This window comes from Bufo gargarizans, chromosome 1 (assembly GCF_014858855.1).
Source record: "Bufo gargarizans isolate SCDJY-AF-19 chromosome 1, ASM1485885v1, whole genome shotgun sequence".
Taxonomy (NCBI): domain Eukaryota; kingdom Metazoa; phylum Chordata; class Amphibia; order Anura; family Bufonidae; genus Bufo; species Bufo gargarizans.
The window spans coordinates 335,329,777-335,356,951 of record NC_058080.1 but is presented as its reverse complement, the minus strand read 5'-3'; the positions used below and the strand labels follow the sequence as shown (position 1 = coordinate 335,356,951).

Here is a 27,175-nt window from a genome sequence, read left to right as displayed (position 1 = left end):
GGGATCCCATATTCAGGATCATAATCACTTGAGGATATACAAGTTACAATGAGCCATTGATTTAACCCCTTAGTGACCACCCATACGTGTTTTTACGGCGGTCACTAAGGGGCCTTAGGCTGGGCCGCCGCGTTTTTACGTCGGCCCGGTCTAAGCGCTGCACGGCTCCCCCGTGCAACGGGGAGCACGGACCCGGCTCTCACATGAGAGCCGGGACCCTGCTCTAACAGCTCGGACCGGCAGGAGTGCCGATCCGGGCTGTTTAACCCTTTACATGCCGGGCGCAATGGCGCCCGCTGCATGTAAAGTGGTGACAGAGGGAGCGGACTCCCTCTGTCTCCCATCAGCACCCCGAAAATAAGATCGCGGGGTGCTGATGTGTTCGGAAGCTTACCTTGCTTCCGTTCAGGGCCCCGAGCCTGTCTTCAGTTATTTCCAGCAGGCTGTGCCACTCCGGCGCCACCTGCTGGTAAAGGTTTGAATAGCATTGCTATTGAAATGCTATTGAAATGTAATGCCTTATAGAGATAATGCATTACATTTTAAAAGCAATCAAAATACTGTATATTATAGTCCCCTTGTGGGACTTTTAAGTAGTAAAAAAATTCCATAAAATAAAAAAATATGCTTTTTTTTCATTGAAAATACGCTTTTCAATGAAAAAAATTGCAAAAAGAAAATATCCCCCATATGTTTGGTATTGCCGCGTCCGTAACGACCTGGACTACATAAATATTACATAAATTATCCCCTATGGTGAACGCCGTAAAAAATAAAAATAAAAAAAAGACAGAATTTCTAATTTATTCTTAGTTTCCACTGAAAAAAACGTAATAACAAGCGATCAAAAAGCGCCATTTACTCCAAAATGATACCAATGAAAAATACAAGTTGTCCCTCAAAAATCAAGCCCTCACACAACTCCATAGAAAAAGAAAAAAAGAAGTTATGGGTCTTGTGAAGTGGCAATGCAAAATAATTTTTTTGGTTAATAAAAGGGGTTTTATTGGAAAAAAAAGTAGTAAAACGTAAAAAAAATTATAAGTATTTAGTATCACTGTAATCGTACTGACCCAGAGAATAAAGATATTATGTTATTTGTACCGAAAAATGAACGCCGTAAAATTTATAATGTAAAAACGCAGTGGCAGTATCTCCCTCCCAGAAAGAGTTAATAAAAGTTAATCAGAAAGTTATGTGTACCCCAAAATGGTTCCATTAAAAACTACAACTTGTCCCGTAAAAAACAAGCCCTCATAAAGCTATATAGACGAAAAAATAAAAAAGTTATAGCTCTTGGAACGAGACCATGAAAAAAGGAAGAAAAACGCTTGGTCATAAAGGCCCAAACATGCTTGGTCACTAAGGGGTTAAAGGAAATCTGTCACCATAAAAATGCAGGGCAATCTGCAGGCATTATGTTATAGGAGGAGCTGGGCAGAATGATATATAATTTCATGGGAAATAATTAATCAAAATGTGTAATTTATTTGTTGAAGGCCTCATGCACACGACCGTTGTTTGGGTCCGCATCCGAGTCGCCGCTTTGGCAGCTCGGATGCGGACCCATTCACTTCAATGGGGCCACAAAAGATACAGACAGCACTCCGTGTGCTGTTCGCATCCGTAGCTTTGTTCCGCGGCCCTGGTAAAAAAATATAACATGTCCTATTCTTGTCAGCGCTTTGCGGACAAGAATAGGCATTTATATTGCTGGAGCCCGTTCCATTCCGCAAATTGTGGAAGGCAACATGGGCGGCTTCCGTTTTTTGCGGATCCGCGGTTTGCGGACCGCAAAAAACAGAACGGTCGTGTGCATGTGGCCTAAATCACTGCTTTTTCTGAGTTTCATAGCCAAGTGGCCAGAAAGAGCTAATATTTTAATGAATAAATTACATGTTTTGCTAATTTCCCATACAACCATATCTAAAAATGCTCAGTTCCTCCTGCTAATGCTACCTGCAGATTGCACTGCATTTTCTTGGTGACAGGTTCCCCTTAAATGAGTAATGTCTAATGCGCCATTTCACCTGTGGTGACACTGCAGGGTACTTAAAAACTCACTGCCATGTTTCCCCACAGAATGCATCTGGAAGCCCAACAGGGGGACATTTTGTCCAGAACCCTTATAACAAGTAGGGATTGTCCACAGCAAACACTTCCTTTTAAATTGGCAGCCTGAGCAGGCTTCACAGGTTCAAATAATAGTTATCCACAGGGAATATGATTACCAATGAGAAATTATTTAAATATACTGCATGCTTTGTGATGGACACATTTTCACTAATTTCCATTTTGTAACCCCCAATTGTTCCAATTAGAGAATTAAAGAGGGCAGCATTACTGACCGACTTAAAACTGTGAATGTAGGTGATAATATCGAAGCAATAAACGATCACACTATTGTTGGATGTCGGCACTATGAAGTGGCAAAGATGTTGAGGGAACTTCCAAAATCAGAAAGATTTATGCTACGTCTGGTTCAACCAAAACGAGCTTTTGGTAAGTTATGAATTTCCCCAAATTCACAGCATTTACAGTGGTTGCCAACATTTTGAAAATGTTTCAACATAGTGTATGAATTTCACATGGCCTTGATGGCACAGCAATTATATTTTTTCTTAGCATCTTTCAAGAGTCTGTTTTTTAAAAACTGTTTTTATTTAATTTTCAAATGCTGTGATCCACTGAGTAGCAGGCGTAGGGGATAGCAGTGATAGTGGCCCTTATGTGTTGTGTCACAGTGTAGTCCCTTAGGCAGTTGCTCCCTGAAAATCGGTGCAGTGGAATTATAGTACTAAAATTGAGGTCAGAGCTGGACATCACAAAGTCTTTTTACAAAGTGCAACATAGAACTTGAAATACCTACAGTAGCAGTAGGCTTTAAGTACAGTTCTTCTCTGACACAAGCAAGGATTTGGAGGCAGGTTGGTTGGTGGCTATTCAGCACTTAGGTTACGTAGTTACATAATTAATGCAGTTGAAAAAAGACATAAGTCCATTAAGTTCAACCAAGGGATAGATTGGGATGTGATTCCCAGAAGGAAGTGAGACTGCACATTTTCATAAGCATTAATGTCATAAAATTCATTTAAGCCCTTTTTAACCACTTTCCATCTGGGCCATTTGCCCCCTTCCTGACCAGGCCTAATTTTGCAAAACTGACATATCTCACTTTATGTGTTAATAACTTTGGAACGCCTTTACTTATCCAAGTCATTCAGAGATTGTTTTCTCATGACACATTGTACTTCATGACAGTCATAAATTTGAGTTAATATATTTCACCTTTATTTATGAAAAAATCCCAAATTTACCAAAAATTTTGAAAAATTCACAATTTTCTAAATTTCAATTTCTCTGCTTTTAAAACAGAAAGTGATACCTCATAAAATATTTATTACTTAACATTCCCCATATGTCTACTTTATGTTGGCATCATTTTGGAAATGTAATTTTATTTTTTTAGGACGTTAGAAGGCTTAGAAGTTTAGAAGCAATTCTGAAAATTTTTAAGAAAATTGCCAAAACCCACTTTTTAAGGACCAGTTCAGGTCTGAAGTCACTTTGTGGGGCCTACACAGTGGATACCCCCATAAATGACCCCATTGTAGAAACTACACCCCTCAAGTTACTTAAAACCGATTTTACAAACTTTGTTAACCCTTTAGGCGTTCCATAAGAATTAAAGGAAAATGGAGATCAAATTTTTTAATTTCACTTTTTTGGCAGATTTTCCATTTTAATCCAATTTGTTCTTTAACACATCGTTGGTTAACAGCCAAACAAACCTCAATATTTATTACCTAGATTCTGCGGTTTACAGAAACACCCCACATGTGGTCATAAACTGCTGTATGGGCACACGGCAGGGCGCAGAAGAAAAGGAACTCCACGTGGTTTTTAGATGCCACGTCCCATTTGAAGCCCCCTGATGCACCCTTACAGTAGAAACTCCCAAGAAGTGATCCCATTTTGGAAACTAGGGGATAAGGTGCCAGTTTAATTGCTACTATTTTTGGGTACATATGATTTTTTGATCATTCATTATAACACTTTATGGGGCAAGGTGACCAAAAAATGGATTGTTTTAGCACAGTTTCTATTTATTTATTTAGAGCGTTCACCTGAGGGGTTCAGTCAAGTGACATTTTTATAGAGCAGATTGTTACGGACGTGACGATACCTAATATGTATACTTTTTCTTATTTATTAAAGTTTTACACAATAATAGCATTTTTGAAACAAAAAATTATGTTTTAATGTGTCCATGTTCTAAGAGCTATAGTTTTTAAATTTTTTGAGAGATTTTCTTATGTAGGGGCTCATTTTTTGCGGGATTAGGAGACGGTTTTATTGGTACCATTTAGTGGGACATACGCATTTTTGATCACTTGGTGTTGCGCTTTTTGTGATGTAAGGTGACAAAAATTGCTTGTTTTGAAACCGTTTTTTTTTTACGGTGTTCACCCGAGGGGTTAGGTCATGTTATACTTTTATAGAGATGGTTTCTACGGACGCGGAAATACCTAATATGTATACTTTTTTGTATTTGTTTCACTTTAACACAATAATAGCATTTTTGAAACCATAAAAATTATGTTTTAGTGTCACCATGTTCTAAGAGCTATAGTTTTTTATATTTTTTTACAGATTTTCTTATGTAGGGGCTCATTTTTTGCGGGATGAGGTGACGGTTTTATTGGTACTATTTTGTGGGACATACGCGTTTTTGATCACTTGGTGTTGCAGTTTTTGTGATTTTTTTTTTACGGTGTTCACCCAAGGAGTTAGGTCATGTGATATTTTTATAGAGCTGGTTTTTACGGATGCGGCAATACCAAATATGTCTATTTTATTTTTCTATTTTTAACTTTTTTTTTATTCCTTACTTGGGGAATTTTTTTTTTTTTACATGTGAAACAAGACCTCTGGGGGACATTTACTTACCTTTTTCTTTTTTTTTTTCACTGTTGATTTCTCCTTTAACTGGGGCTGACATAGTAGCCCCAGTTACAGGAGAAATGCACCCGCCCAGAAAGACTGTACAGTGCAATACAGCGCTGTACAGCCTCAGTGCAGGGCTGATCGAGGTCTCTGAAAGACCTCACACAGCTCCTGCACTCTCCGAACCCGGCGATCACATGACCGCCGGGCCGGAACAGGAAGCGCATAGCACTTCCTGCTCTGCATACACAGCGCTCGGTGAGCGCTTTGTATACAGCGTTTTAGAAGGCAGGGACACCTGGGCACTGTCCCTGCCTTCTCTTAGGGTTGCCCTGCTGTCACTGACAGCGGGCAACCCGATCAGCAGCTGCACGATTAGCGTGCAGCTGCAGTTTCTGAACTGACGTTTTAAAACGTCCATTCAGAAATAGAGATCCACCTCCCGGACGTTTATGGGCAGACGGGAGGTGGTTAAAACTGTCCACTGTTGTTGCTGTGGCCACATCCTGAGGAAGTCTATTCCACAGGTTCATAGTTCTCACAGTAAAGAAACTTTGACACTTCTGGAGACTGAACTTTTTCTTCTCAAGTTGGAGGCAAAATGCCCTCTTGTCAGTTTTTCACTGTATTCTTTTTTTATGGCCAATTTACATATTTGTATAGGTTAATCATGTCTCCCCTTACACATCTAATCTTAAGATGAAATACATTTTATTCTTTTAATCATTCTTCATAACTAAGACCCTCCATGCCCCATAGGTAATGCTGAGGTAAATAGATAAAATATCCCAGGGCGCAAGAATCCAGTCCAGATGGTGATAGTGAAAAGATACTTTTATTGCAGAAGTACAATGCGTTTCGGGGAGTAGTTCCCCTTCATCAGGTACATAACACTGCATATGAATTACACAAACACACAGCATTTAAATATACAGACAAAAAAAAACCCGCCAAAACGAAAAGTAGGCGGGGCTAAGAAAGGGGGAGTGGTTGGTGGGGATGAGTCCCCAGCAGATGTGCATAGATTTAATAATCATAATATAACATAATTTTGGTCAACATTGCGGAAGTAATATCATTGGTGGCGTGGTGAGGCCAGGGTAGTATGAATGCTGTGATCGGTTTCTATGCCTCTGAGAACGGAGCGCTCACATTGAAGGGGAAGATCACATGATCTGGTCCCGATCACGTGATCTCGGCTCGCCGGCAGCGGACAACAACCTGGTTGCTCGGTAACCAGGATGCTTAGTGGCACTGGTGTGCTGCGGAGACTAGCGCAGCAAAGTTGGAAATGGACATAACTTCAGGGGAGGGAGGTGGGGTGGGTGCTGCAGGGAAGTGGGACCTATGATATGAAATATATTATTATTATTATTATTATTATTATTATCAAGGGGGGGACTTTATCAGTGTGTCCGGGTAAGGGACTAAAAGGGGTAAAAAATTGGAATTGAAATGAAGAGACAATTATAATGATACTAACAGATGAAATAATGATAATGATACATAACCATAATTGGTGATAAAAAGATAGTGGGGAGTAAAGTATATAAAAGTATTGAATCAATTAATTCTGATGATGATGATAAAACCAATGATCGACAGTGAATAAGGGTAATGGATGAATTAGTGATACATAATTGGTAATAGATGAATCGTGAGGAATAAACATATAAAATGATTATCATCAATTGATCAATCAAGGACTAATAATTTGATAGGAGGTTAAGGAAGGATAATAAATTAATTCAAAAGGTATTAATTTATGGGGATTAAATATGCATATTGTACATTACATACACAAATGTAAAAAAAATAATAATAATTATGAATAATATTTAATTAATAATTGATTTAATAATAATAGTAGGTAAATAAAAAGGTAAATGAAAATTGGCTCAAAGTATGAAGCGCCATGCTTATATGTGTACACAAAATCGGGTGGCGGTGGTATACACATGTTAAAATACTATATTACAATAAAACTCAAACTCAAAAAACTTTGGGGCAACTTGGCTGTTTGGAATAGGGAACATCATGACTGGCACATAGCTGAGCTCGGGGTATTTCAGAGGTTTATCTCAAAGGCCTTGTTAAGATCAAATGGGTTAAGACAGTTGAGTTTGTTTATCCAAAACATCTCGCGCCTTTTTATCATCTGCATAACATTATGGCAATCAGAACCGATTTGTTCAATGGGCATGATGGAAAAACCAGTGGCGAGGCCCTCATGGCATGGTTGCGTGTCAAGACACGCTGTGCTGTAGGAAACTCTTTTTGATATTTGACCAATGTTTGTTGAGCCTGTTGCGCAAGGTTTGGATTGTCTGCCCCACATACTGTAGTCCACAGGGGCATTCCAGTAGGTAGATAACATTCTTTGATCCACAGTCTAAATGTTGTCTGATGGAGAAATTTCCCCCATTAGATCTACTTTGAAAAGAAGTTGAAATCCGTATAGCGGTACAGCAGAGACATTTGGGTTGGTTGCATCTGAAACTACCAGGTGGTTCAGAGTGCTGAGTTCTAGTGGGGGAAGGCTTGTAATCGAATCTGTCGGCACGCAGTTTACTTGGAGCTAATTAAAGTTTTAGCTCTCCTGAACGTCAAGGGAGGATGGATGGGTAGTGATTTGGACAAAAATGGGTCACTTCTTAGGATATGCCAGTGTTTGGATAGTATGCTCCTAATATCCTTAGGATTGTTGCTGTATGTCGTGATAAAGTTAGTACTCCACTTATTTTCAAATTTCTTCTTTTTTTTGATATTTTTAGTAATATCATCTGTATTTTCGTTTTTATTAGTAGGTAGGCAGTTTTCTTGTGTGAGTTTTTTTAGTTTGTTGAAGGCCGCTTCTATGATTGGGAGAGGATAACCTTTTTGTATAAACCTCTTACGGATGATTTCACTCTGGGTCATGAAGTCTTTGTCTAGCCACCTCCGGACCGCCTAACGCACATGTGCGTTCCGGAGGTGGCAGCGCTGCGCACAGTCACGCATATACGCGTCATCTCGCGAGACGCGAGATGACGCGACTATGCGCGCGTGCATGCGCAGTTCGCGCCGGCATTTCGCACAGAAGTATTTCGTCAGCAACCTGCCAGCCAATGATCGTGGCTGGCAGGTTGCTGATTTTTAAAAAATCCAATCAAAGTGCCAGATAGCAGATCATATTTGTAAATATGATCTGTTATATGGCTGCCTGCTCCTCTGCTGGTTCTTTTCGTCGGTTGGATCCAGCAGAGGAGCAGGCTTCACAGTGAGTACACCAAACACTACACTATAGCCCCTGATCACCCCCCTGAACCCCAATTAACCCTTTGATCACCCCTGTCAATCACAAGTGAAAAGAAAAAAGTGATCAGTGCAAACTGTCACTTTTTTTTTCACTGTTATTGACCGTTAGGTTTTAGGTATAGTTTAGGTCCCTTGGTTAGGTAGTTAGCGATCAGTTAGCGCCCAGCCCACCGCACCGCAGTCCGTTATTCGCTGATTAGCGTATCGCTAATCAGCATTTGTACTTTTATAGTATCTGGAAGTGATCAAAACTGATCACGGTCAGATCTATAATTGTATTAGTGTCACTTTAGTTCGCCCTCCACCCAAAACGCAGTGTTTGCCCAATCAGGCCTGATCGGTCGCCCACACGTGCGTTCGCCCACACCCGCCCCACCGCAGTGACAAAAAAATATTTTTTTTTTGATCACTGCACATTCACTTTACACGCACTGCGGCGATAAAAAAATCAGTTTTGATATTTTTTTATCAACCGCAGCGGCCTCCGGTACTTCGCTAGCCTCCCCTTTGTAAGACAGGCTTGCTTTTTTTTTCTTGGGTAGTCTCAGGGAATACCCCTAAATTTAGTTGCCCACATGTCTAACAGGGGGTATTCCTCTGAAGAGGCCTACAGGCTTCTGACCCAGTCGGATGAGGAGTGGGAACCCTCATCTGATGAATCCAGCGGGTCAGAATACGAACCTGTAGAAAGCAGTGGCTCTCTGACCCAAAGTTCGGACGAGGAGGCTGAGGTCCCTGATACCACCAGGCGTACCCGGCCCCGTGTCGCTAGACAGCAGGTTGTGCAGGATCCGCTTCAAGAGCAGCAGAGTGGGGCTGGTGCTGTCGGATTACGTGGTGAGGCATACACCAGCAGCCCAGCCCTCCCTGGACCTAGTACCAGCACTGCCGTACAACCTGGTGAAGTAGCGAGCACCAGAAGGGCAGTTGAAGCTGGTACAGTGGCACGTGCAGTAGTGACCCCGTCGCAGCCACCGCAAAGACGTGCCCGTAGAGCCCCTAGAATCCCAGAGGTGCTGGCAAACCCTGATTGGCAGTCCCCAACTTCAGCCGCACCTGTAGTTTTCCCTTTCACTGCCCAGTCTGGAGTTCGGGTTGAGACGGCTCAGATCGGTTCGGCCCTGGGATTTTTTGAGCTGTTCTTGACTGCGGAGCTTTTAGACATAGTTGTGGCCGAAACAAACAGGTATGCCACACAATTTATCACCGCTAATCCGGGAAGCTTTTATGCCCAGCCTTTCCGGTGGAAACCAGTCCAAGTTTCCGAACTTAAAACTTTTCTGGGCCTCCTCCTCAACATGGGCCTGACAAAAAAGCATGAATTGCGGTCATATTGGTCCACAAACCCGATTCATCACATGCCCATGTTCTCTGCTGCCATGTCCAGGGCACGTTTTGAGGCCATCCTGCGGTTCCTGCACTTTAGTGACAACACCGCCTCCCATCCCAGGGGCCTCCCTGCTTTTGACCGGCTCCACAAAATTCGGCCCCTCATAGACCATTTCAACCAGAAATTTGCAGATATTTATACCCCAGAGCAAAACATCTGCATAGACGAGTCCCTGATACATTTTACCGGGCGCCTTGGCTTCAAACAATACATCCCAAGCAAGCGCGCCCGGTATGGGGTCAAATTGTATAAGCTCTGTGAAAGGGCCACAGGCTATACCCACAAATTTCGGGTCTATGAGGGAAAAGATCAAACCCTGGAGCCGGTCGGTTGCCCTGACTACCTGGGGAGCAGTGGGAAGACAGTTTGGGACTTGTGTCACCCTTATTCGGCAAGGGGTACCATCTTTATGTGGACAATTTTTACACAAGTGTGGCCCTCTTTAGGCATTTGTTTCTAGAACGGATTGGCGCCTGTGGTACAGTCGCGCGGGCTTCCCCCAACGGCTCGTTACCACCCGTCTTGCAAGGGGGCAGAGGGCCGCACTGTGTAACGAAGAACTGCTCGCGGTGAAATGGAGAAACAAGCGTGACGTTTACATGCTCTCCTCCATTCACGCAGACACGACAATACAAATTGAGCGAGCAACCCGTGTCATTGAAAAGCCCCTCTCAGTCCACGACTATAACCTCCACATGGGAGGGGTCGACTTCAATGACCAGATGTTGTCTCCGTATTTAGTTTCCCGACGCACCAGACGCTGGTATAAGAAGGTGTCTGTATATTTAATTCAATTGGCTCTGTACAATAGTTTTGTTCTCTACAGTAAGGCTGGGAGAACTGGATCCTTCCTCAAATTTCAGGAAGAGATCATCGAGAACCTCCTGTATCCAGGAGGTTCCGTGGCCCCAACCACCAGTGTAGTTAGCCGTCTACACGAGCGACATTTCCCCAATGTCGTTCCTGGTACCTCAACCCAACCGTCACCCCGAAAAAGATGTTGTGTCTGTAGCAGGAGTGGAATAAGGCGTGACACCCGCTAGTTCTGTCCTGACTGTCCGGACCACCCTGCCCTATGCTTTGGAGAGTGTTTCCGGAAGTACCACTCACAGGTACACTATTAGCATAGGGATCATCTCACCAGGATAGGCACACAGGGCTATTAGGGCCCATTCACTCACTGCTGCTGCAAACGTCTCCTTTCACATGGGACAAAGTGCATAACGCACTTCGCCACATCTTTGGGCGATTTGCGCTTTGCACATTGTCCCATGGGGAAGGAGAGGTTTGTTCTATAAAGGTAAAAAAACAAAAAAAAAAAAAAAAAAAAAAAAACAGGTAAGCAAACAGGTTAATGTTTAGTTCCAAAAGTTAAAGTTACATGTTCTGTTCCAAAGTTAATAAAATTATTGCGTTGTGGCCTGGTTTTTTCTTTTTTTTTTTTTTTACCTTCCAGGTGGACCAACCGATCGACCAGCTGCAGCACCGATGTGCATTCTGACAGAAGCATTGCGCTGCTGTCAGATTACACGCAAGTCGGTGTATGCGGCGCTGCAAGACGGGATTTTCTCCTCTGCAGTGACAGATACGTTTGCCGAGGCATACGAGCTGAGGAGGAGGCGGCGTTCCTATGCTTTGGCAAGCACTTTGTATATATATATATATATATATATATATATATAGATAAATAAAAAAATCCCGGCAATGATTTATTCATCCACATCGATTGATGTGAATGGAGAAATCTGGTTTGCCAGGGCATACGAGCTAAGTGGGTATGGATGTAGGGCGGAGCTCCTATGTCCTGGCAGACGCCTTTCCCCTCCATTTTTTTTTTTGGCAGAGATTTTTTTATCCACATTGATTGATGCGAATGAAGAAATCTGTGCCGTTCATTTTTTTCTTTCAGCCCAGAGGCTGAACGGAAAAAAAAATCTCATTACCTGTATGCTCAATATAAGGAGAATAGCAGAAACTCCTAATGCTGGCCATACATGTAATGATTGCGGAGACCCTCAAATGCCAGGGCAGTACAAACACCCCACAACTGACCCCATTTTGGAAAGAAGACACCCCAAGGTATTTGCTGAGGGGCATATTGAGTCCATGAAAGATTTAAATTTTTGTCCTAAGTTAGCGGAAAGTGAGACTTTGTGAGAAAAAAAAATAATAATCAATTTCCGCTAACTTATGCAAAAAAAAAAAAAAAAAAAAAAAAATTCTATGAACTTGCCAGGCCCCTCATTGGATACCTTGGGGTTTCTTCTTTCCAAAGTGGGGTCACATGTGGGGTATTTATACTGCCCTGGCTTTTTAGGGGCCCTAAAGCGTGAGAAGAAGTCTGGGATCCAAATGTCTAAAAATGCCCTCCTAAAAGGAATTTGGGCACCTTTGCACATCTAGGCTGCGGATGCACACAACGGTCGTGTGCATGAGGCCAAAGTCTCATATTCCACTAACTTGCGACAAAAAATAAAAAATTCTAGGAACTCGCCATGCCCCTCACGGAATACCTTGGGGTGTCTTCTTTCCAAAATGGGGTCACTTGTGGCGTAGTTATACTGCCCTGGCAATTTAGGGGCCCAAATGTGTGAGAAGTACCTTGCAATCAAAATGTGTAAAAAATGGCCTGCAAAATCTGAAAGGTGCACTTTGGAATATGTGCCCCTTTGCCCACCTTGGCAGCAAAAAAGTGTGACACATCTGGTATCGCCGTACTCAGGAGAAGCTGGGGAATGTGTTTTGCGGTGTCATTTTACATATACCCATGCTGGATGAGAGAAATATCTTGGCAAAAGACAACTTTTCCCATTTTTTTTATACAAAGTTGGCATTTGACCAAGATATTTTTCTCACCCAGCATGGGTATATGTAAAATGACACCCCAAAACACATTCCCCAACTTCTCCTGAGTACGGCGATACCAGATGTGTCACACTTTTTTGCTGCCAAGGTGGGCAAAGGGGCACATATTCCAAAGTGCACCTTTTGGATTTCACCGGTCATTTTTTACACATTTTGATTGCAAAGTTCTTCTCACACATTTGGGCCCCTAAATTGCCAGGGCAGTATAACTACCCCACAAGTGACCCCATTTTGGAAAGAAGACACCCCAAGGTATTCCGTGAGGGGCATGGCGAGTTCCTAGAATTTTTTATTTTTTGTCGCAAGTTAGTGGAATATGAGACTTTGTAAGAAAAAATAAAAAAAATAAAATCATCATCATTTTCCGCTAACTTGTGACAAAAAATAAAAAGTTCTATGAACTCACTATGCCCATCAGCGAATACCTTAGGGTGTCTACTTTCCGAAATGGGGTCATTTGTGGGGGTTTTCTACTGTTTGGGCATTGTAGAACCTCAGGAATCATGACAGGTGCTCAGAAAGTCAGAGCTGTTTCAAAAAGCGGAAATTCACATTTTTGTACCATAGTTTGTAAATGCTATAACTTTTACCCAAACCATTTTTTTTTGCCCAAACATTTTTTTTTAATCAAAGACATGTAGAACAATAAATTTGGCGAAAAATTTATATATGGATGTCGTTTTTTTTGCAAAATTTTACAGCTGAAAGTGAAAAATGTCATTTTTTTGCAAAAAAATCGTTACATTTTGATTAATAACAAAAAAAGTAAAAATGCCAGCAGCAATGAAATACCACCAAATGAAAGCTCTATTAGTGAGAAGAAAAGGAGGTAAAACTCATTTGTATGGTAAGTTGCATGACCGAGCGATAAACGGTGAAAGTAGTGTAGTGCCGAAGTGTAAAAAGTGCTCTGGTCATGAAGGGGGTTTCACCTAGCGGGGCTGAAGTGGCTAGGGAGCAATTCCTTCTAACTCACTTGAACTGGCCGAAGGGAATATTGGGGATAGGTCATCAATAGGGATGAGCGAATTTCATATTTTGAAATTAGTTTTCGGTTCGGGTTGTAGTATAATGTTGTGATGGAATGCACCGGCCGCTGGGCAGTCTAATGGTGCCGCCCACTCACGCTCCGGCCAATAAATAGGAGTCAGGGGCTGTACAGGGTTTTCCACTAATGGAGTGCGCACCCTGTCAGCTCCATTTGCACAAGAGGACGGAATCGTTGATGCTGGTCTGGAACCCTGCAGCTCAGGGAGGACTCACCACCATCTGCTACGGACTTCCACACTGCTGCCTTCCTCTTGGAGGATTCACCACCATCTGCCACGGCTCCCCCACTGCTGGTTCCCTCTCGGAGGACTCCTAAACTGCAAGTACATGCCTGCTAACAGGCTCCGCTGTTTATGTGAAAGTTAACCTGAAGAATTGCTGCCACCCGGTGGTGAGAGTTGATATTGCAGTTACATACTAATCTGAAGAGTTACTGCCACGCAGTGGTGAGAGTTGATATTGCAGTTACATACTAATCTGAAGAATTGCTGCCACATGGTGGTGAGAGTTGATATTGCAGTCACATACTAACCTGTAGAATTGCTGCCACCCGGTGGTGAGAGTTGATATTGCAGTTATATATATTCCTGAGGAATTGCTATAAAAATACCTCCTGACCTTCGCAACTAAGAGGAGATCTTCCTCCCCATTAATTAATTAATCTGTTTATGTGTATTGCGGTACATGATTTTGGTAACCCCAACCTCTCCGCCTAAGACTGAGAGAGCCGTCTTGGGTTCAAATTGAGCAGCCGCAAAACACACAGCCAGCACTTAGGCAGTGTGGAAAATAGTTGATGTCCATTGACTCTGCAGTTGAGATCCTAACTAATCAACTTGGTGCGTTACAAATGTGAATTGCTATATAGGTAAAAAGACTGAGCACACCTGAGGAAATTGGTCATTCTATTTATTGATCAGGCTAAAAACATATGACTAGTAGGGAGGAAATAATATGCTCGGTTTATACTTGGGTGGACACGTATGTATTGGGCAGTAAATATATAAGATACAGTATATGCCACCACTATAGGCTACACAATAAACAGGGTATACAGTATATTCGATCAATAGACCTCCTATAAATAAGATAAAATTAGATCATCAATAAAAACTGGTAGTAGATATAGCAGCATGCAGCATGTGGAGCAGCATTAATATGAAGATCCAAATAGCGTCTAGAAGGCAGCTTGAAATAATGTCTCTGCTGGGGAGGAATCCGGCAACACAGAATATATCAATAGCGGCTGATTGCCGTAAAGAGTCGCAAGTAAGTTCGTGATTATGTATCCATTGCGATCATTAGTTCATATACCCAATTCAACAGACAAGCTCCATTGTATCCACCATGGAATATTGCAGTCAGTACGATAGGTCAGTACCAAAACCGCAAGTGCATCTAGGGTCACGATGCTTGAGCTGACTAAACTTAGCGACGTCCCGCTAGAGATAGATAGTGCACTCACATTTAAATAGGGGGTCTGACCAGACGCGTTTCGGGGTTTGCGTATCCCCTTCCTCAGTGGTCCGCGTCTGGTCAGACCCCCTATTTAAATGTGAGTGCACCACAGACAATTGATACAAGACCAAGTGCCGAAAAAACTGACTTTGAAATTCCGCGGGAGAGGGTGGAGGTGAGCTGGAGCCTGGACTTGAATTGGCTGGCCCACGTGCAAAAACCCACCGACGCGGTCAAGGAACAGCCTGAAAGACAAGGGGAAAGCATCCCATTAGAGTCTACAGGATGGCAGAGGTCTTCAGCAATCAGTAAAACCGTTCTGAACTTAGAGCGATTATTAATTGCATTATCTATCTCTAGTGGGACGCCGCTAAGTTTAGTCAGCGGGACGCCGCTGCCCTCAGCTCAAGCATCTTGACCCTAGATGCACTTGCGGTTTTGGTACTGACTGCAATATTCCATGGTGGATACAATGGAGCTTGTCTGTTGAATTGGGTATATGAACTAATGATCGCAATGGATACATAATCACAAACATACTTGCGACTCTTTACGGCTTTACGATTCCTCCCCAGTGGAGACATTATTTCAAGCTGCCTTCTAGACACTTACTCTGCTATTTGGATCTTCATATTAATGCTGCTCCACATGCTGCATGCTGCTATATATACTACCAGTTTTTATTGATGGTCTAATTTTATCTTATTTATAGGAGGTCTATTGAGCGAATATACTATATACCCTGTTTATTGTGTAGCCTATAGTGGTGGTATATACTGTATCTTATATATTTACTGCCCAATACATACCTGTCCACCCAAGTATAAACCGAGCATATTATTTCCTTCCTACTAGTCATGTTTTTAGCCTAATCAATAAATAGAGTGACCAATTTCCTCAGGTGTGCCCAGTCTTTTTATCTATATATTTGTTCTCAACTAGTAGTAGGGTGATACTACTTGACTGTGACCACCCTGGTTGGTGACTAGCAGCCCTGTGTGTCCTACTATTTCATAATTTTCAGTATAATGTGAATTGCGTTATGGATTCTGTTACCACGGATCATAACGCAATTCTATGATGGAGTGTATAACGGAATGCATTTCGAGGCATTCCATTATTCATGCCATCATAAAAGAAGTCAATGGCCTGCATAACAGATCTGTCCGCTTTCCATTATGCAGGAGAGGACAAACCGAACCGAAAACTAATTTAAAAATATGAAATTCGCTCATCCCTAGTCATCAATATTAAAATCTAGGAAAACCCCTTTAAGCTATCAATATGAAATTTTTTACAATTCCTTAACAAGAAATAACAACACAGTATCTTGAAAATATAAATAAAGAGAAGAAAAATAAAAGCAGGAAAATAAAATAAACAAGAATAAGGGGAAAGGAACCATGCAATCCACCTCATGTATCTGAATTTGGCCTCATGCAAACGACGGTTGTGTGCACCCGTGGCCGTTGTTCCATTTTCTGCGGACCCACTGAATTTCAATGGGTCCGTTGAAAACTCGGAAAATGCTCCGTTTGTCATCCGCCTCCGTGATCCTTGTATCCTGTCCGTCAAAAAAAATATGACCTGTCCTATTTTTTTGACGGACAACGGTTCACGGACCCATTCAAGTCAATGGGTCTGTGAAAAAACACGGATGCACACAAGATTGGCATCCGTAGGCTACTTTCATACAGACGGATCAGAAGATCCGTCGGCATAAAAGCTTTTTTTTTTAGAGCTGAGTTTTCACTTCGTGAAAACTCAGATCCGACAGTATATTCTAACATAGAGGCGTTCCCATAGTGATGGGGACGCTTTAAGTTAGAATATACTACGACCTGTGTACATGACTGCCCCCTGCTGCCTGGCAGCACCCGACCTCTTACAGGGGGCTGTGATCCGCGCAATTAACCCCTCAGGTGCCGCACCTGAAGGGGTTAATTGTCCGTATCATAGCCCCCTGTAAGAGATCAGGGGCTGGCAGGCAGCAGGGGGCAGACCCCCTCACTCCCCAGTTTTAATTTCATTGGTGGCCAGTGCGGCCCCCCCATCCCCCCTCCCTCTATTGTATTAATATCATTGGTGGCCAGTGCGACCCCCCCCGGCCCCCCTCCCTCCCTTTATTGTATTATCATTGGTAGCCAGTGTGCGGCCCCCCCGGCCCCCCTCCCTCCCTTTAATGTATTATCATTGGTGGCCAGTGTGCGACCCTCCCTCCCTCTATTGTATTAATATCATACTTACCTGCTGCGCTGTCTGTGACCGGCTCCTCCTACTGGTAAGTGACAGATCATTAAGCAATGCGCCACACAGACCTGTCACTTACCAGTAGGAAGAGCTCCTGGCCGGTCACAGACAGCGCAGCAGGTAAGTATGATGCTTCTAATATTGCTAAGTAACCATGGCAACCAGGACTGCAGTAGCATCCTGGTTGCCATGGTTACCAATCGGAGCCCTAGCGATTAAACTGGGACTCCGATCGGAACTCTCCGCTGCCACCAATGATGGGGGGGGGAGAGGGGAGGCCGCACACTGGCCACCAATGATATTAATACAATAGAGGGAGGGAGGGGGGGCCGGGGGGGCCGCACACTGGCCACCAATGATAATACAATAGAGGGAGGGAGGGGGGGGGCCGCACACTGGCCGCCAATGATAATACAATAGAGGGAGGGAGGGGCGGGCCGCACACTGGCCGCCAATGATAATACAATAGAGGGAGGGAGGGGGGGCCGCACACTGACCACCAATGATATTCAAACTGGGGAGGGAGGGGGGTCTGCCCCCTGCTGCCTGGCAGCCCCTGATCTCTTACAGGGGGCTATGATACGCACAATTAACCCCTTCAGGTGCAGCACCTGAGGGGTTAATTGTGCGGATCACAGCCCCTGTAAGAGATCGGGTGCTGCCAGGCAGCAGGAAGCAGTCATGTACACAGTTCGTAGTATATTCTAACTTGAAGCGTCCCCATCACCATAGGAATGCCTCTGTGTTAGAATATACTGTCGGATATGAGTTTTCACGATGTAACTCAAATCCGATGGTATATTCTAACATAGAGGCGTTCCCATGGTGATGGGGACACTTCAAGTTAAAATATACCATCGGATTGGAGAAAACTCCGATCCAATGGTATAATAGGGACTCCTGACTTTACATTGAAAGTCAATGGGGGACGGATCCGTTTGCAATTGCACCATATTGTGTCAACGTCAAATGGATCCGTCCCCATTGACTTGCATTGTAAGTCAGGACGGATCCGTTTGGCTCCGCACGGCCAGGCGGACACCAAAACGACTTTTTTCTTCATGTCCGTGGATCCTCCAAAAATCAAGGAAGACCCACGGAAGGAAAAACGGACACCGATCACGGAACTATGGAACCTGTTTTTGCGGACCGCAAAAAAAAACCAGTCGTGTGCATGAGGCCTAAGAAAGACAACACTGCATTTCTATGTTGGTTACCTGCTGCTATTTTTTCTAACTTCCAACCATGAAAACAAGAGTGGACTTTTTCCTTAATTCTAGGTAGCAGTATATCAATAAAAGACTTCCACAATAAAAAAGACTTTTTAGCTTTCACTTCTTTTTGCAGGGTAGTTGCCACCCAATCCATTAGAAAATGATGGGTTCATTTTTGCAAAAATGTCCAGAAAGGCAGTAGTTGTGGTGAAACCCCCTTGTGCTAAATATTTTTGAAGGCCGCGCTAAAGATAACAGAAAGCAGTTTCTTTACTTTCGAGGTACAGAAATAGATGCTGGTATCTAGATAATGATGGTGTAAGTGGTCCAAGATTGACTAAGTGGGCAAGAGTCAATTATTTTACGCTTCTACAGAATTGCTTGATGCAGGCATGGCCCCAAAAACAACGATGGACATCTATTTCTGGATACATGGGGCAATCATAAGTCTGAAATGTATCTATAATTAAATTCCTCTGAGCAATTTTAAATGCCATATCCCAGTAAGAGTCTGACAATCTGACAAATCTGCAAAGTGTCATAACTAGAGATGAGCGAATCAAAGTTGACTAAGCGGAATTTGATTAGAATTTCAGGAAAAATTTGATTCGTCCCGAAGTCAAATTTCCTCACACTTCGTGGTAACGAATAGTATTTTCTAAAATGGCTGCTGCACGTGTTAGAAAGAGGAAGTAAGAATCCTGGGAACGAAGGAGCGCTCATAATGCCATGCAGATAGCCAGCCCCTGTGAAGTCACAGCCCTTTAAAAAGTCTCCTCCTACCCTGTCTTTGCCATCTTACAGTGAGCTTAGTGAAGGAAGAGACATTACAGGCACTAGGGACAGTGTTAAGGGAAGATTTTATTCACCAAATATTACTATTGAGCAGTTTAGGGACTGATTATTCATAGTGTATGGATATAATAGGGAGGCATTATCCACACTATAGGGAGAGAGTAAAGCTTGACTAATAGCATCTATTCTATTACTGGGGGATACAAATTACTGGGGGACTACAAAGTGATTTAATACTACAGATTTTAGATTGTTGGCATTCTTTGATACATCAGTAATTCCCGCAATTCTTGATTCTGTTATTGGTGTAAAACTGCGGTGAAACTGCGATGAAATGCAGAATGTAAAAGTAAATTCCCAATTAAAAGTGACCTGTCTGACCCAGGAAGAAGTACAGCAGCGTCTTAAAAAGATTAAAATAGACAAATTGCCAGGACCAGATGGCATACACCCCTGTATCTTAAGCGAATAAAGTAATGTAATAGATTTCACTAAAAGATTTCAAGAGGGGCCTGGATGTATTTCTGGAGTGAAATAATATTACAGGAAATAGCTACTAGAGATGGGTTGTCTATCCAGGGAGGTATTCTGATTGCCTGATTGGAGTCGGGAAGGATTTCTTTTCCTTTTAAGTGGGGAAAATTGGCCTCAGAGTTTTTTTTTTTGCCTTCATCTGGATCAACTTGCAGGATAACAGGCCGAACTGGATGGACAGATGTCTTTTTTCGGCCTATGTTACTATGTTACTATAATACTACATCACTGAGCTGCACAAAGGTCTTGTGACTAATGGACGTGACATTACAGGCCAAGGAAGAAGCCACAGCGCTAACCTGAGTGTGGTGCCCTCATCAACAATTGATCAGTGGGGGTGCTGGAAGTCAGACCCCACTGATCTGATATTGGTGGCCTAACCTGAGGGTAGGTGATCAATATTTAAATTCTGGATAATCCTTTTAAGCAGACATCCATTACCTATTTAAGATGGAGACTTAATAATATTATGAATGTTATATAATGTCAAATCTTAAAACACAATTTTGACTGCTGGTTAAAATTTGCTAATATTGTGTTCTCCTAGATATGATTGGGCAAAGAGGCAAACCCAATAAATGTGCCAGTGAAGGGAAAATTTCCAATGGGAAAGAAACTCTCCGGCTCAGAAATAAGGGCATGGCTACTTTGGAAGAACAGGTAAGACATTCCTAGAAATGTTGATCAAATTGACAAATTGATATTTTTTAGTTGATAATGGGGTCATATAGAAACAATGTAGGTGCCAATGTGAAGTAGAAATGCCACTTATATAACATTTTTGAATTAATCAAATCTAGTTTTGTTCCTTAGTATTTTCTGAGCAAAAAACATGTTAAAAAAACCTGATCTTACCTTAATCTTTTTTTTTGTAGCTTTTTAAAGGTAATTTTTTAAGGCTACTTTCACACTAGCGTTCGGGGCTCCGCTTGTGAGTTCCGTTTGAAGGCTCTCACAAGCGGCCCCGAACGGATCCGTACTGCCCTAATGCATTCTGAGTGGATGCGGATCCACTCAGAATGCATCAGTCTGGCAGCGTTTGTCCTCCGCTCCGCTCAGCAGGCGGACACCTGAACGCAGCTTGCAGCGTTCGGGTGTCCGCCTGGCCGTGCAAAGGCAAATGGATCCGTCCAGACTTACAATGTAAGTCAATGGGGACGGATCCGTTTGAAGTTGACACAATATGGCTCAATTTTCAAACAGATCCGTCCTCCATTGACTTCCAATGTAAAGTCTGGACGGATCCGTTTGCATTATCATAAAATGTTCATGGTAATGCAAACGGATCCGTTCTGAATGGATCTAAGCGCTTGCATTATAGGTGCGGATCCGTCTGTGCAGATACCAGACGGATCCGCACCTAAACGCAGGTGTGAAAGTAGCCTAAGATGTTTTTGCCCATCTGTGTTTTAGTAATTAGGATTTTAAAGGCAGTTTTTGTATCGGAAAGTAATCCCCTTGTGATGTCACTTTCTCGGTAAAAGCATTAAAATACTAATACACAATGGGGCCTATGGGAGAAAAAAACACCAGACCCAGAGCATGTTATGATTTTTTTTTTAAATGCCATTGTCCAAATGAGCGTCAGAGAAGAAAAACACCTCTACAAATAAAACACTTATTTTTCCAGGGTATAATATTACCCTAGAGCTGCATACAACATCTGAAAATGTCTTTTTCCCATTTAAAAAGGCTGATAAAACATCAGCAAAAAATGCACCAAAAACCGCAAAAGCCCTCAAAAACACCAGAAAGGACATTTCTGACACAAACAATTGCTATAGCTAAAATGATCTACTGCTGGCTTGCTGGATGCCAAAGTGTTTTTCACAAAAGCATTGCAAATAGAGCAGTGCTACATTTTTAAGTCTAAGGCCCCTTTCACATGAGCAAGTCCCATACATTGGACTCGCATCGTGTGTCAGGAAAAACTCCCGTCCTGAACTGCGGAGAACTGCCGGGGTTGCATAGCATTATATTGATTTATGATGCTATGTAACACTTAGGCCCCTTGTACATGGGCGTCACGGATTTTGTCCGGATGCGTTGCGGGCGCATTGTGGGAAACCCGCGCGAGTGCGCACGCATCTTCAGTCAGTTTTGTCTACGATTGCGTTGCGTTGTTCAGTTTTTTTCACGTGAGTGCAAAGCGTTTTAATGCGTTTTGCACGCGCATGATAAAAAACTGAATGTGGTACCAGAAACCGGACTTCTTCACTGAAGTTTAAGTTTAGGGTTCGGTGTTCCTTAGATTTTATTATTTTCCATTATAACATGGTTATAATAGAAAATAATAGCATTTTATAATACAGAATGCTAAGTAAAATGTCCATTAAGGGTTAAAAAATAATTGAAAAATTACTTACCTCATCCACTTGAATGCGCAGCCGTTATCATGTTCTTTCTTCTTCTTGCAGGACCTGCAAAAGGACTTGCGCTGATGTCATTGCACTCACCACATGGTGAGCGAGGTGACGTCGGCGCAGGTCCTGCTGAATGAAGATAGAAGGTCCAGCATTATGTCAGTGTTATCCAATATATTCGAGAGCTCTAAGGGTTGCATAGCATCATAAATCAATATAATGCTATGCGACCCCAGCAGTGCTGGTATGGCAGGACGGGTGCTATTGCATACCCACACTGCGTGTCCAGAGCATGGGACTCGCTAATCTGAAAGGGGCCTAAGGGTTGTGTCAACAATTTACTGCTACAACTGTTTGGGCTGTTTCACACCAGCGAGTCCATTGCGGGAATCACGCTCCGTGTTTGAGTGTGATCCTCCGCTCTGGACTTGCAGGAGCACACAGCATTATCATGATTTATAATGCTATGTGCCTCTACTTGACCTTATTTCCACAGAATCATACTGACAGCTTTATGTCACTATGATTCAGTTGAAAAAAGGCCATGTGAAACAGCTGTGTGAAACAGCCCTTTGTTTACTCATATTGATCTTCTTTAAATTACTTGTCTCATCTACGTCACTATTTTTATGTACTGTTGTCACGGATGTACCAAGACATACGGACGTCCCCGCCACAGTGGGTGACACAAGATTTGTGAGACAGGCAACACATGCTTTTCTTGTGGTTCAATAGACAGGTTTCCTTGTGGTTCAATAGACATTTGTGTTGCTTCTGATACTGGCCACATCTTTATCCCCCAGGTGTTGTTATTGTGGTCATTTAGCTTTCTTTATAGTTGCTTCTCCCACAGTGCTGTGCAGTTTATAGATTCAGTGGTATCTGTGGTCTGTTGGTGTTTGGTTCTCGGCTGAGTTCCAGTTACTGCCATAGCTCCTGGAAAGTTAAGTGTTTCATTTCCCTTTTGCATTTTGTGTTGGTTTATCTGTGTGTTGTTTTGCCCCTGCCCTTTGCTGTAGGCCTGAGGGAGACTCCTGGTCGTCCTTCCTTTCTGTAGGAACAGGTAGTCTCATTCCTGTCACCATCGCCAGGGTCTTATAGGGTGAGTTAGGACTCTAGGAACTTCTGCATATGAACTCACCTACCTTTGGGGGATTTTCATACTGATAGCTAGTCAGGACTGTGACTAGGGATTTGACTAGGAGGTGTCCTTCTTTCTTCCCTAGCTTTCAGGCCTTGTTCCCTCTCCTTCTTTGTCCGATGTGGTGTCCTCACCATATCTTCTATCTTCTGGATTGTGGACCTATTCAAGTGCCCGTATGTTGTAGACCCGTTGTTTGTGATATGCAATACGGGCACGGCCGGCACATGTTTGTGTGCATTAGCCCTGAGCGGCACTACTGCTGTGTTACTGTAGCACAATTGCAGCATCCTCCCTTCTCCCAATCAAATGGCTTGAAGAGTGGGCCTGAGCATATTATTGGGTGGAATTGAGCACAGAGGTGAAAGTGTTAAATAACAAGAGGAGGTCAATGTATTATAGCAAAGTAAGATACCATTGTCACATTTGGCTGCCAAGACAATTGCACAGTAATTGCACTTTTTTGGGACATCAAGACACAGAAAATGTGATGAGCTCATTTCACAATAAACAAGTTTTAGACTTTGAAGGAAATAAATAGCTATTATGCTAGGATTATTCAGCAGGGTTCTCTTAAGATTATTTTTATTTTATATATGTACACTTTTTAGAATGTTTATTTTAATTATAGATATTAATAAATAGTTGACCCTTTATGCCAAAGCAGAAGGATGAGTGCATACACGACAGAACAATAACCGGGAAATAGGCCAAGCAGTATTTCCTTGCATGTATAATACATTATACTTTCAAGCACTGTGCCTCCCATGTCACACTTACTTATTAGCTCTTGTGATATTCTATGCAGTATGTAACAGATGAATCTCTATACATCTTGTCTGTGTTTATTTGCAAATAAACAATTTTTTTTTCTAGGAATGAAAGTTTTGGAACGAATTAAGAAATATTCAGCAGTCACCCTCCTCCTATTTGTTTGGCTTAATACTTTATTCCCTGGGGAGAATGTGATTTATCGCAAGTGCCTTTATATGGTATTACTCAGGCTCTCAGAAAGGATACCCCTCTTCCCACACAGGTACGAGAGGACTAAAGCAGGCAGAATGGGTCCAAGGCACAACACTGAATCACGTTATGCCACTTCACATTTTAAGTCATGCACGTTTTTTTTTTGCACATGGATAGGAGTGAATAGGGCGAGCCATGGGGCGCTAAACTTCCCCTCTCATTACTTCTCTTAGCCACATGGCAAATGTGGAGCAACCTAAAATCTGTATTTCTGTTTGCTTACAATGAATTAGTACATTCTGCTTTACATTGAAAAGTTGAGAAGTATGAGGTCTCTAAAGGTTTTCAGCTTCTGACTGTAAAAATACTACTCACAGCTGAGGATTTGCTACAATTGCATCCAGTCTGGCTAACAAACTATCAGTGTAGCGATGAGGTCTGTGCTGCTGCACTGGATATAAATATATATATATATATATATATATAATATATACAGTGGAAGTAGATATATGTACACCAACTAGATGCCAATTAATCAATTGATAGCCTTATGATCTTGTAAATGAAAAAAAAAATGTTAAAAATAATTGGTTTGCTAAATATATATTATTGTATTTAGAGAAAAGGAAATAGAAAATAAAAATAATAAATAAATAATAAAAATATATATGGAAAACTGTATCAAGATAACAATAAATAGATGTAAATTAATCAATCAATGTATACTGAGGAATATGGTTAGCTCTTTCAGGGTTTATAGGGGAAATAGTTTTTATAATAAAAAACATACATATATATGTATGGATGTGAATATATATATATATATATATATATATATATATCTTTGTGGTCATGGCTACGGCCAAGAGGTATCCGAAGAACCCTAGGGAGAAAATAGGAACAACCTAACCCAGCTAGGCGTGTCTTAGCTGACCTGACTAAATGGCTTGTTGTGTGCCCTAAGCCATGATCGTGGGTAGGCCTATAAGTGGGCAAAAACCAAGCCAAGTAGGGTAGAAAAGGATTTTGAATAGCATGTACAAACTAATCCCCAAGCCAACTGCAAGGCATCCGGGATCTAGAGTGAAAATTCGGGGTATGTGAGGCAAGACCAGTAGGAAACCTACAACCCATCTTGTGGATGACAAGGCCAGAGACATGATGCTCAATATTGCGGATACTGCACCAAAGCGGAATGGAGGACCGAGAATAAGTTGTGAAATGGATCATAAAAACTAACTGAAACTTGTAAAGTTTGGTTCTAGCGCGAGTACTAGCAATGCTCTAGCGTCAGGAGATCGTGGGACCAAAACCTAACTGCCTAGACTATGCAGGAATGAGGGCCAAAAAGAACCATGTACATAGGAAGAGAATCCTTGAATAGTTCCCCAGACAACAGCTATCCGCGCTTTGTTCTACTGTGCGCCCCTGAGAATTGTTTTTACGCTTGAGACGTGAAGACCGACTTACTATCTGAATCTTCTACTGTGAGAAAATGCTGGACCTTGTCCAAAATCCGATTCAACGTGGTTGTAGGGAGTTGGAGGTTAGTGCGGCAAGAAGCTATGAAGCCATAATATACAAGATTCTGTCTATGCCCTCCCATGAGTGAGGGAATGCAATGCAATGAAGCTACTGGCAAAAATGAATTCCTGGTCGTGGTAAAAAGGCAAAGACTTTGCGCGGGGACCTGGTTGACAAGATATGATCGACTACAATCAGAGACTGAAATGCTAGAGCGAATTGCCCTACTTGTTCTTCCTCTGGCAGGACCTGAACAAAAGCATGAACAATGAAAGAAAGACGAAATATCTGCGTAAGACATGACAATAATGCTGTAGGGCGAACCGGACCAGTTTGCGGTCAAAACATAAAATGAGCGATCAACATGGATTATTAGGAAATTAGGGAAGCAGGTATGTATGCGATACATAGGGGCCAAATCAGCCTAGATGCACAAATGGACAACCAACCAGGCAATCAGCCCAGCAGGTTTGAAAACAGTCGTCGGGCCCCCGAAGCCATGGGGCCGAAGCAGTCGTCGGGCCCCCGAAGCCATGGGGCCGAAGCAGTCGTCGGGCCCCCCAAAGCCATGGGGCCGAAGCAGTCGTCGGGCCCCCCAAAGCAGTCGTCGGGCCCCCGAAGCCATGGGGCCGAAGCAGGTCGTCGGGCCCCCGAAGCCATGGATCAACATGGAGCGATCAACATGGATTATTAGGAAATTAGGGAAGCAGGTATGTGTGCGATACATAGGGGCCAAATCAGCCTAGATGCACAGATGGACAACCAACCAGGCAATCAGCCCAGCAGGTTTGAAAACAGACGTCGGGCCCCTGAAGCCAAAGCAGTTGTCGGGCCCCCGAAGCCATGGGGCCAAAGCAGTCGTCGGGCCCCCGAAGCCATGGGGCCGAAGCAGTCGTCGGGCCCCCGAAGCCATGGGGCGAAGCAGTCGTCGGGCCCCCGAAGCCATGGGGCCGAAGCAGGTCGTCGGGCCCCCGAAGCCATGGGGCCGAAGCAGGTCGTCGGGCCCCCGAAGCCATGGATCAACATGGAGCGATCAACATGGATTATTAGGAAATTAGGGAAGCAGGTATGTGTGCGATACATAGGGGCCAAATCAGCCTAGATGCACAGATGGACAACCAACCAGGCAATCAGCCCAGCAGGTTTGAAAACAGACGTCGGGCCCCTGAAGCCAAAGCAGTTGTCGGGCCCCCGAAGCCATGGGGCCAAAGCAGTCGTCGGGCCCCCGAAGCCATGGGGCCAAAGCAGTCGTCGGGCCCCTGAAGCCATGGGGCCGAAGCTGTCGTCGGGCCCCCGAAGCCATGGGGCCGAAGCAGTCGTCGGGCCCCCGAAGCCATGGGGCCGAAGCAGTCGTCGGGCCCCCGAAGCCATGGGGCCGAAG

At 43.1% G+C, this 27,175-nt stretch overlaps 1 protein-coding gene across 1 annotated transcript in view; it reads left to right on the top strand.

The window, feature by feature from the left end:
• Window positions 1-27,175, top strand: part of GIPC3 (GIPC PDZ domain containing family member 3) — a 636,449-nt gene that overhangs the window by 126,915 nt on the left and 482,359 nt on the right. Inside the window, exons 3-4 of the mRNA XM_044278737.1 lie at window positions 2,322-2,502; window positions 20,348-20,460. Of these exons, the coding sequence (XP_044134672.1) occupies window positions 2,322-2,502; window positions 20,348-20,460 (294 nt within the window). The remainder of the gene's footprint in view (window positions 1-2,321; window positions 2,503-20,347; window positions 20,461-27,175) is intronic.